The sequence below is a fragment of the Armigeres subalbatus genome, chromosome 2 (genome assembly GCF_024139115.2).
Source record: "Armigeres subalbatus isolate Guangzhou_Male chromosome 2, GZ_Asu_2, whole genome shotgun sequence".
NCBI classification, from domain to species: domain Eukaryota; kingdom Metazoa; phylum Arthropoda; class Insecta; order Diptera; family Culicidae; genus Armigeres; species Armigeres subalbatus.
The window spans coordinates 458,322,338-458,334,883 of NC_085140.1; the positions used below are offsets into that span (position 1 = coordinate 458,322,338).

General features: G+C 37.5%; 1 protein-coding gene across 17 annotated transcripts in view; it reads right to left on the reverse strand.

The window, feature by feature from the left end:
* Positions 1-6,901: 6,901 nt before the first annotated feature.
* The window catches only part of LOC134213828 (protein turtle), a 141,813-nt gene continuing 136,168 nt past the window's right edge, over positions 6,902-12,546 (reverse strand). For 14 of the 17 annotated variants that reach the window (XM_062693213.1, XM_062693210.1, XM_062693217.1 and 11 more), the window contains one exon: positions 6,902-12,533. In XM_062693213.1, the coding sequence (XP_062549197.1) occupies positions 10,970-12,533 (1,564 nt within the window). In that variant the 3' untranslated portion in view covers positions 6,902-10,969. The remainder of the gene's footprint in view (positions 12,534-12,546) is intronic. The other 3 variants (XR_009979544.1, XM_062693219.1, XR_009979545.1) reach the window with 2 other exon arrangements.

The window sequence follows — 12,546 nt, forward strand, 5'->3', positions numbered from 1 at the left end:
TGTCAATATATGCCTCGTGTGGGGTCTGCTTTTCATCCACTCTTTCTTTTGTTGTCAAAAACAAAAGAGCCAAACAATCCAACGACGCTAGTTCAATACGGGAAGCCAATTTTGAGTTTTATTACCTGAGGTCGAAATTAGGTGAATTAAACTTACATTTGGGTAAATAAATTTTCCGTTGGGTACTTTTTTAACATGAGAGTGAAGGCAAACTACTTCGACCCTACTTACTCAATTTTGGCTTCCCGTACGGATGTTCGAGGTTGGGTGAATTAAACTCACTATTGGGTAGTTTATTTCTTCCGTGTACTGTTTCCATCGAGTTCTGCGGAAGAAACCCAATGATAATAAAATTATTATCCATTTTTTCTTCAATTTCACACCGGGCATATCAACCCCTACACAGTTAGAAAAAAGTACCTAATATTGGGTACTTTTCACTCAATTTGGGAGTTCAGCAAAGCAGATTAAGATTAAGCAAATTCCCCATAAAATTAAGTAAAATTTACTCAATATTAGGTAAAATATACTTAATTTTTAATAGAAATTAACCGCAAGTTAGGTAAATTTTACTTATTTTTCGTAAACATGAGATTACTTAGCGTTGGCTTCCCACACTTTACTGCCCTTGTTGAGTGGTTTTGCTTTTCATTTTATGACAACAAAGGGAAGAGAGAAAGAGATGCAAGAGAAAAAAAAGTACCTAAAATTAGGTACTTTTATCTAATCGCACATTTTGCAGCTTCGTACATATCAATGTACCGACTAATTCTTATAGCGAAAACCAGAGGGACCGGTATGTCATAATGTACAATGGGTAGAGGATGATAAATGTGGCCTAAAATATTTACATTACTCGGAGTTTTCTCATATTTTTGCACAATCAGGCACCAGTTATTCGAGTGTATTGAGGTATATCTAGTTCAAAATATGTACACACCAATGATGTAAAGATATTCATATGTTAGTTGAAGTTCGGAAACAGCAAGCGTCAATTAGCGTACACGGATAAAATGAAAAAAAGCTTATTAGCTTAATATTTAATTCTTCAAAAACTTTTTCAAAATATAATTGTTACACGGATTATTAATAAATTTAGCTTCGACTGCTTTTTAAGCATTGTAATAATTTTCTGAAAAATAAATGATTAAATGCTTAACAAGCTCGCACTATTACTCTTGACCAGGGAATCAATTTTTCTTGGATGCGCATGCGAAACAAGCAACAAAGCTTTGTTTTTGTCGGAGATAATAATGACAAAGATCCGAAAAAAAATTGTCAGCAACAATAAGGAAGACAATTTTGTTGCTATCTTTTCATCCCGTTATTTTGCTCTATCTCTAAAGCAAATTTTGGTTTTATGCTATCATAGTTTCTTCTTTTATGGAAATATTCGAGAATCTAACTATGATTACAAAATTACCGTCTTTTTCTCGGGAATATCAGATCATGCAAGGCAAATGATTCTTGTCATATTGTGTTTGTGTTCTGATAATGGAACGTACACACGGTCAAGCAGTTTGACTAACACCTCTCGTTTATTCAAACATCCATCAAGTTTTACCAACAGCGACACGAAGAATCAATTTATTCGACCAACAATATCACACACGAACGACCGAAGCACCAACTCGAGCACCAACCATCAAAAAATGTATGAGGGGTTTGTGCAACTTCACTACAAATGCTCAAACATGTTCGGCGAACCTTGAATCTACCCCCGACAACTCAAACCAAAATCAAACCGTTTTAATTTTTTCCAACCGAGCCGCCAACTGTCAAATGGTTGTTCGTACAACTTCACACACGTTCAAACAAAGCAGCAACCGAAGCATTTTCTTGGGGACGGAGTCAATGTTCGTCAAACTGCTTGACTGGTGTATCCAGCTTTCCACGTTTGCCATAATGGCGGATGCTATAATAATTTTGACATTAGGGGAAGTGGGGGTAGCACGCCCATAGGGGTTAAAACGCGCCACCCCTGAATAAGGTTAAATATCCCCATTTTGATTATTTTCAATAGTCTATACGATAAAGCAATGAAAAATATTGCCATTGGATACATATATTTCATGATTTTTCTCTAGTTATACATGAAAAACTCGAAAAACCGATTTTTGCGTGTTTTGATGCAATTCTAGCTCGGTGGAATTTAGTCTTTCTGTCGCTGTTATACATTGATAAATTAATAATTGAGCCATGAGCCATGCTGCTTACTCGTGTTCTTTATGTTCCACACGAAATCGTCGTCAAAAATGGTTTTAAAACGATTTTATGGGCCTTCAAACTTCTGAGGTCGGTGCGGGGCATTACGCCCATGCTCATTTCGTATGACCGAAACAGCTGAAACATTCGGTTAATTGCCTTAATGTAGGCAATTAAAATGAAAATCAGTACGATAAGCACATGCGCGTTTTAACCCATCCACTGGCGCATCTCACCCCGCATGGTTTCAAAATCATTTTTTTTTGGGTGCTTTTAAAAAATCAAATTTCTGTGCAATAAAATGGACAATTAGATATCTGTTATCGGTAGTCAGTCGCAGATATGCTGTTCTTCAGTATGCGCTGATGAAAACTGGCTGAAATGGTGGTTTTCATTGATAAAAATGGCATTTTCCTTAACGTGGGCGTCCTACCCTCAGTTCCCCTACCTGCTTCCCGACACTGAACTGGAATTTTAGTCTAAGTAAACATTGATGTTTGCCGTTACCAATAACAGCCAATGTTTTTTTTTTGTTTATTGTCAATAAGCAAAATATGGTGATAAACGTCTTCCGAAAAATTTTAATTACTACTATTGTACTAATTTTGTTTTCTTCTAGATATGGAGTTCCCTAATAACACTAACTGATGTCACATAAAAAGGACCGGACATGAAAAGATACAGATATTGGTGCACATTGGCCACTCACTGCTCATGTGGTAATAACATCGTAGGTTTCGTAGGCATCGTTGCATAAAGGCTTGTTGTGAGGTGCGTTTGTCAGTAACAAACTCTGTTGACGACAAAGGGTATATTTTTAGGCGTTGCTCGAATATTAATTCCCTGCTCTTAATGGAACGTACACACGGTCAAGCAGTTTGACCAACATTGACTCCACCTCTCGTTTATTCCAACATCCATCAAGTTTTACCAACGGCGGCACGAACAATCAATTTTTTCGACCAACAATATCACACACGATCGACCGAAGTGCCAACTTGAGCACCAACCATCAAAAAATATATGGGGGTTTGTGCAACTTCAATACAAATGTTCAAACATGTTCGGCGAACCTTGACTCCACCCCCGACAACTCAAACCAAAATCAAAACGTTTTAATTTTTTCCAACCGAGCTGCCAACTGTCAAATGGTTGTTCGAACAACTTCACACACGTTCCAACAAAGCAGCAACCGAAGCGTTTTCTTGGGGGTGGAGTCAATGTTCGTCAAACTGCTTGACTGGTGTGTACGTTGCATAAGAGTTGAGAAAAACATCCATTACACTTTTGTCGTTCAGCAAGGTAGGTCGAATCGCAGCAAGATTTCACTTTTTTTTCACTTATTATCTATATGAAACAACTTACAAACGAGTTCCAGTTCAATCCACGAGCCACAGTCTCCGTCGCCACTCTGAACTAGTCTAATTAAATCCTATTGCCTCTGTATGGAAGTATGTGCATACATTTAACAACCAGTGTTGCCAGTTTCACAAAACATCAAACTTCACTCAACACTCCCACCCGTGAAACTAGTATTGTCGGCGTAGCACCAACTTAGAACTCGGGAGTCGAGACTTCCGGACCGAACTTTCTTCCGAAGTTTTATCTGTCAAACTAATTGATGCGTTGTTTAGCGCATCTTTAGGCGAATCCAGCGCACTATTTCCGAAGTTGAGAATGTTGCCTGTATCTGGAGAAAAATCCAACTTCGGTATAAAAAGCGCTCTAACTTTGTTCCGGATAGACAATAACAAACTGGGATTGTATAACATTTCGCCGAAAACCATTTCGCGGAATTCATTTTTTCGCGGTTGAACATTCCGCGGAATAACATTTGACGGTATGTAACTTTTCGCGGACTGTACCTTTTCGCCGAATGTCTTTTGGCGGAATGTACCATTTCGTGGAATGTGCCATTTCACGGAATGCCGTTATGCGGACTAATGTGTTTAGCAGTTGTCATTTTCTCAAATTAGTTTAGGTTAGAAAATAACTTCCTCTTCTTCTTGTTCTTATTGGCATATTAATGACGGTCCACTGCAGTGCACCTGGGATTCGCAGCTCATTAAGCACTTTCACATTTATTCAGTCCATTCAGCATTCCCACATTTATTTACTGCTAGGTTTCTCAGCCAAGTTGCCATTTTTAAAGAAAACATTATCTACTCCTTTTGCTTTATACCGGACAGTTAGACCAATTTTATGAAGGCATTACCCCTTCTTCACCTTATACCGGGCCCAGAAATCTCCCTCCATCACATTTGCCGGATTTCGGTAAAGTAATAACGAAATTTCGGTAAAACAATAACTGAGGTTGGCAAAATAATTTTAGTGTGTACTTTTTTGAGATTTCTAGACCCCTTCCTCCCTCTGTCACGCTTTTTCGTAAACCTGGTACATGTACTGTCACAAAATCTGAGGCCCCCTTCCCCTTCAAACCTGCGACATCATTTTAGAACGAGCCCTAAGTGAAATCATGGCTGTTTTGTTTTCAGATTTTTAAAACGAGTACTGCTATATTAGGAACGTATAAGGCTGTTGGTCTTGATTATTTGATAATTTTAAACTTGTTTAAAAAATCTTTTTTGACGAGTTTTTTTTTATTTTCCAATTTGGGGTAACTTTGATCATCAAACGTTTCTATCATTTATCTATTAAAAATTATATTTAAAAAAAGAAAAATTTGTCTCAAAGCGAGTTTATGAAAATGAAACAATAAAAGAACTTACTAAAAAGATTACGATAATATCGAACTTTTTATAGAAGGCACGAAAGTAACGCACAACTGTCATTTTTATAATTTTACGCATGCTGCTACGCAATTGCGCAATTACGACGAAATCATAAAAATGACAGTTGTGCGTTGCTACCGTATCGAGTGGTGTGCCCTTGAAAACGCGAATACTTTGAAATTTGGATTCCGTGTGTAGTGTCCTTAAATTTTTTTTTTTTTTGACCCTTCCTTCGGAAGTGTCTATAATTTCACTTTGTATGCGTTACGCAGGTGTGTTACGTATTGATCTTTCAAGAAATCTAGTGAATTCTTAAATAAAATGTATGGTATTTTAAACATATACACTTTGACATTGAAAATATAATTATAACAAATAATATGACATGGAATTATGCCTATTTTTCTGATTTGTTTCAAAGAAACAAATGATTTTAATTTAGGAACATATAGAGGCATGTATAAGAAAATCTTCTCAGAAAAGCAAAAACGTAAAAATTGAAAGGGATTTCAAAAATTTCTTCAGTGGGAGCTAGATAGCAAATGTGAGCATGTTTTGAGACACTAATAGATCACTTGTGTGCATGTATGTGTGCGTATGTGTGCAAATTCTGAAATTTACTACCATAAAAATCTCGCTCATTTTTAAGGTATTGAACAAGTTTAGTTTTACCAAATTAGGCATCCATAAGGCGAAATATATGTTATTATTGAACGCTATTGAGTTTCGCTCAGATCAATGACTGATTTAGTTAGTTCTGGATTAATTTATATCGAGGTTTCTGAAAATTACGAGTACAATATATTAAACCATCGTTACGATAGTTACTAATCATGTCACAATAGTTATTCAATCCGACGAGCGCCTTATAGATAGGCAGCATGAAGCACAGTATGTTATCATTCGTTAAGTTGTCATTCAACCCATGACATCCGCCTTTGGGTAGGCAATTATTTTGTCAGCTTCACGGTAAATCACCGTGGGAAGCTGAGTAGTTTTATCTCGCTTTAAATACTGGAGTCTGGAAAAAAATCCTGATGACTAAAGCCCCAAACGCAATACAACGGAACGGCGACGGAAACGGAAAATTTGACAGTTAGCCCATATATTTTCTGTCAAATTTGCCGTTTCCGTTGTATTGCGTTTGGGGCTTAAGGAAGGGTCAAAATCTCACTGTAGGTGGATTAATCTGGGTTTTAATAATCAAGAACAACAGCCTTATACTTTCTATATATAGCAGAATTCGTTTTAAAAATTTTAAAAATAAGCCATGATTTCAATTACGGGAAAATATTTACAAAATAATTGAAAAAAATAATCAATGTTCCCCCGTATTAAGGTACTGTGAAAATCTATTTACATATACATCGATGTTTCGTCGTAATTTCAGTAAAAAAATCACATTATAAACTGTTTGTAGTTTTTAAAAGTAAATCTCTGCCTATAATCCATCAGTGACAGGTATGTCATGATCAAGTCACATGTAGTCGATGTGGTGGTATGGCTATAATGACCGCATCCCATTGCCATTTTTGTTGATGTTCTAGGTTCGAATCCCATTGCGGTCATGAAATTTTTGTAATTGCGATAAAAAGAAATTCATCAAGTAGGCACGCTTTCGCTTATCTTCTAGGTTCGCGCTAGAGAAAAGAGGGGTGGAAGAAAGATGTTTTCACTACAAACTTCGAAAAAAGGTTCTCATCTGATCCGAAAAACGCTCGTCTCATCGAAATGAAAAGTACGAACCCTGCTTATATCAGTTCACCCGAAACAATGCTGCTGTCAACGAATTGATCAAATAAATTCAACATAAACCTCTTCGCGACGTCTGGGAGGATTCTAAGTAACTTGAATTGGATTTTATCCATTTATAGGGCGGTAGTGTTATTTGGGAGGAGTGCAGGAAAGGCAGAAACAGACTTCTACGTATGTTCCAACTTTCGGACAAATGAACAACACCTGCCTAATTTTTATGGTTTTATTTGCTTTTATAAAAATCATATCTTTTTCATAGTGTACAGCCTAACTTAGAACAATAAACAAATAGATAAAAACCTATCCGAATTACGTAAATAAATAAAATAAACTTCACTTTAATAAATACTTAATCTTTCGACAAGCTATATCATTCTGATCCTATGGTTCTAACACGACTTCCTTCATAAATAAGAGAACATCATTTCGAACAAGTGTTTTTTTGTAATGCATTTGTAATTACCTTCAAGAAACTTCAAATATGCTATTCTGCAATGCAAAGGCTGAACAACTAAGGTCAAACGAAGAAAAACTCGAAAAAAGGAACCGAACAAAATTAATATTTTTTTTTCTATTTATCGACATGGTTGCTGGTTTTCGTGGTCACCTACCGTGTCAAACCATTCCACATTTTATGTTTGTCTCCATTCTCTTGCTAAACGTTCATCCTCTTATTTTATACTGTATTCTTATCTTTCAGTGTCGCTAATTCCGGCAAGATTTTTTTTTTGTTCAATTTTATTAAGTTTTTTTTCTTTCTAATTCTTATACGATACAAACTAGAAGCTAATGGAATGTTTCATTTTTTACTTAATTTTTTGCTTCTTTTCTTCTTTTTTTGTGTTTGTGTCTGTGTTCTCCTGCTGGTTTGTAGTAAGTTTTGTCAGTGTATTTTGTGTAAGTTGCAGTGTTTTGTTTAGTTTAAGATCTGTTTCTTTTTTGACGAGAAATTATAAAAAGAACGGGGACTATTTACATCGCTTCCGATTAGGTTGCTGCCATCTTTTTGCTGTTTTCTTTTTCTTCCTATTTTAACCTCAGCGCAGTGTTGTTGTGTCTATTTTGCTTCGATTTTCGAGGGTATGAATGTTTGTATATTTTCTTAATTCTTCTTGTGTTAAGTGAGACTCTAGTTTGTATGGTAAAACATCATTTTCTTTTTTCTACGTTTCTTATATTAAACGGTGTTGTTCTTATGTTTACTTCGCTCCGTGCTCAGATTTCGTACATTCGAAAATCAATTAGAATGCTGCTTCATACGTTTCTATTCCATTTCAACCCTTGTTACTGAAACCAGTTTGCACTTATTCGAAGAGCAGTTGGATCTACTTACGTGTGTTTGTGTTTATTAACTTTGAATTGGACTAAAGAGATCAATTTTACTGTTACTTTTAACGACATCGAATTAAAAGAGCAAACCACGGCCAAAACAGATGCTTTTTATATTTACTTGATATAAATAGCAGGTTGAATAGAAACGTCGCCTACTGTTTGCCAATGGACACGAAGAAAAAGATGGAATCAAATTGATTCGCCATAGTAGGCAGCTATGGCACAGCAAAATAGACCAAAACAAATGCCACACACTTTTGAAGGAAATCAGTTCGAAAAGGAATCAAATATAAGTTAAGAAATCTGTTTCATTGAAATACTGTTTGTATAACGGTTCCGGCGATGGCAGTCGCCTTTAATATTTCGATATACCGTCATATGATTGACATGCGAATGTTGACACGCTTTTGTCATTTCCTCTATTTTCGTCAAGGATCACTTCCTTTGATAAGAATTATAAGATTTATAATAAGAACTATCAACAGGATTTATATACTTATGTATTCAAAAATTTGTTCTATTTATATGTACGGTTGACGAAACGTACAAAAACGCGAAACGTACTCAAAAAGTCAGGTAGAAAGAGATGCTGTGTTTACAAACTAAAACCATAAATAAACAATCTTTGGAATGGACATCCGCACATAAATTATAAGATGCAATAGTCAGACTTTTCTTGTGCATAATTGGTTCCTCTTACAAGCAAACTAAGTAGAATGAAACGAAAGATTAGATTCACTGTTAAACAAAAATTAACAAGCATAAGTTGCATTCCAGAAGAATGTTCTCACCTAATTTCTAAATATGAATGATGTGATGCTTCTCATCGATTCGATTCGCAGCATCAAAGCAAACTTAAGTGGCTAATCTCATTGTTTCTTGTTTTCTCAGTATTTTTCCTTAATCGACTATTCTCTACTAGAACTTACTGTTTTATCTTTGCTTATACTTATTTCGCTTAAAATAAGATTGGATCTCAAGTAAAATAATCATTAAACTATAGAGTTCTGTGCATTCCGCTTGCTGTTTTTTTTTTTTTCATCTAATAACGACGATTCTCGCTTAAGTGTGTATGATTCTATTTGTTGCACCAAAAATTGTTCATTTCACGGCTTCCTTCGTTCACTCGTGTTCTATTTAATTAGTTATTAATTACTTACTTACAATTCAATAACATGTTCAGTGTCCAATTTACCCCTTTCCGCTCATTGAGTCACCTCTTCTCCGTATTTGCCTTTACTAGTTTAGAATGAATGTTTCCGGGCGAGGGCAAACGTGCCGGCAAGAGTTCCAAACGGGCGCCGTCCTGCGCCAAATTGGATTTTAATTTCATTATGAATTATCTTACTCTTATGCTCTCAAGTATTATTATGTCGTTTTTTATTTTCCTTTCCATTTGTTGTATATAGTTATGAATATTGTTGGTTTCAAGAACATTAAATATTGATATTATGCCTACTTGTATTTCTGTTCACATGTGTTGCATTCGTAACAGTTCTTCCTCTTTCGTTTGAGTTCTTCTCATCAGTTTCATGGCGTCTCGTCACTATGGTTACGAGTGTGTTTGTCTGTGATTGAGTACTTACGAGTGGTGACTGAAAAAGTTTTTTTTTTATTTGGAATGTGCCGTGAAAATAGTTTTAATGCATGTGAGATCTAGTGGAAAGGGTTACCTTGTTTTCTCGATAATCATAGATTTTGTTGTAGTGAGGTCGTATGTGTGTGTTTATGAGTATTTTGACGGTGCTTTTTTCGCTTCACTGTAATGCTAGAGGGCAAGTGAGAGTGTTTCATTATCCTAGATACAAACTGAGTTGCGCAGTGTTAAAATTTGCAATTGTTCATTACGCTTGCCTTTTATTGTGTTTGATTCTGAATGTGACCTTTGGAACGTGACCCAAAAGTAAGCAGAAGTTTGGTACTACTATTTTCTATTGTTCGAGTCGGGCAATTTGAATTAGTCGATAGAATTGTTTTAGCTTGTAAAATCAAGATACTATTCGAACACACATGTTAAAAATGATGGTGCAGTATTTCTGAGACGAGCCAGCCTAGGGCTGAAAGTCTCGTAAATGAAGATAATAATAAAGATGCAGTTTGCAAGATTTCAAAAAAGATTTCTGCAGTGTTGTAAGAATTATTTCAAATTAAAATTATTTCAATAACAATTGAATGGCAACTAAATATTACTTTAAATCTACTTTGAGTCCTTGTTTTTTTATGGTACTTGAAACAAGAAGTTCAAATAGTAGTGGAAAATGCTTATAACAAAAAAATGCCTGTAATGAAAAGTCTAAAAAACAACCAACCGAATGCATAGAATCTGCGGCGTCAGGAACAGCTCAGCTTTTGATATTTTTCACCCACATACTGGAAATCAACTGGAAATCTCCAGTAAAGCAGGATGGGATCAATTAGTCTTAATAAAAACAAAAGCTCGAACCTTTTGGCTAGCCACCGTCACTTCCATTTCCTCGTTCACGTTCACAAAGTCACATCAAAGTCGTCAATGTGCCTGAATTGTGTTTGATTTTTTTCCCTAATATTGTTCACCTACACGTTGTTGTTTCTTTGAGTTTTGTTTCATTTTCGATTATTCTCTCTTCTCTTTCTCGCACTTCTACAATCATTCCAATTTTTTACATAACTATTATAAAAGTCTTTAACATTGTGTGCCGTACTTTGTCGTCATATATCTCATGTTTGCAAATTTCGATCTCTGTTTAGCGGTGCATTGTTTCTGTCATTAAAATCCTCATTAAAGATAAGTTAATGATCATTTAGATTAAATTTCTGTTGTTGTGCCAGATATTTTCTGTGTCCACTTTTCTTCTTTCTGATTTCTCCGATAATTAGATATTGCTATAGTTATTGAATAAGTCGAGTCTTTTCTTATGTTCAGCACGTAATCACGATCACAATTTCCCACTAGAATGCACCTTTGATTAGCATGAACTCTCCAGCTCGTTCATCCTGATATCGTTATCGGTCTGCTGCTGCCTTTTCCGCCACTCGTAGAACTCCTCCTTCATGGCTTCCACCCGGGCGTCGATGTTGTCGTATCGAGACTGACCTCGCTTTCTACCGCCGATGGTGATTGTACCGGCTCCAGGCCCAGTCAACGATAGCCCAGCGGCGTTCCACAGTAGATCGGTAGAAGTCGAGGGAAGCGTCATCAAGTGATGGAAGTCGTCTCTCATGATACCGGTAGGGGTCGATGCCGTAGGCGTTGGCGTTGACGGATCAAACTCGTAATGACCGTCGACGCTTCCCACGTCTCCTGCGTTGTTGATGTTGGCCTTCTCCGATGCAATGTTCAGTCTTGTTATCAACTCCAACCAATGGGACATAGAATAGGGAGGATGATCGAAGCGCCCACCACCGAAAGAGAGTGGCGCCGAATGATGAAGACTGGGAGGTGGTGGTGGTGGACGATATGGGGGAAGGTACCTCCATTCTCTTAAAAGGTTGTTGCTCGCATGGAAACTAGACGTTTGTTGAGTATTGCTGGAAGTGTTTTTACTTCCGAACCCACTGGAACTAGAATAACTTTGGGGAGAAGCCTCCAATGCGGCACTAAGGGGTGTTGTGCTGAGATTCAGGTTGAGCATTGGTGACCGCAGTTCTGGTATCGTCCTTGTCAAACTCCTGGGCATCAGCCGAGGATGATAGCGAGAGAACTTCGGTCGATTTCCGTAAGTGTGGCTGTGGAACGGAACATTTTGATAAACGTTCTGATGGAAGTGTCTAGATGTTGGCACGTGGACTGGGATGAAACCATGCGACAGATGCCGTGAAGTATTGTGTAGACTACTCAATATCGGTAGTTCGTGGTTATAACCGGCGTAGTTATAGCGATGTGCTGATGCAGCACTCTGAGGAGTCGGGAACGACCGCTCCGCGGAACTTAAATGATGAACTGAACTGAGATCACTAAAATACAGCGGTGACCAGGGCGAGTTTACAACCTGAGGGCTGGAGGTTGCAGGCGAGCTGGCGATCACCTTTGAAATTCTCGACGGGGTCGTATACAGCGACTGTGTCACCATCGAAACAGGTACAGTGGAACTTATCGTAGTTAGATGAAGGTTCTCCGGCATCGTATTTGTATACAGCGATTGGGGAGGCTGTTGCGGCTCAGCCACATTAAAGCCATCCTCTGTCCGTAAACTCAACTGACTGGGGCACGTCACCAACGGACGCCTCCATGATGCTCTGCCAGCCAGAGACAATCTCTTTGGCAGAAAGCCTCCGTCGTCGCTACTGCTGTAACAAGATACGATGCTATTCCTCAGCGAAATAATCCCATCGACCGCATCTTGAGGGACGACAAACTTCCCATCCGCCGAACGGTGAATCTCTCCAACGCTCTTTCCCTGTTCACCGCTGAACTTGTTTGAGTAAATACTATCACAGTTCTGACATCGCCCCGGCGGCCATATCCAGTGTAAAATGGCGACCAGGATGTTCAAGCCGGGTATTCTGCTTTTACTTTCTCCATGTAGATATCTGTTGAAATATA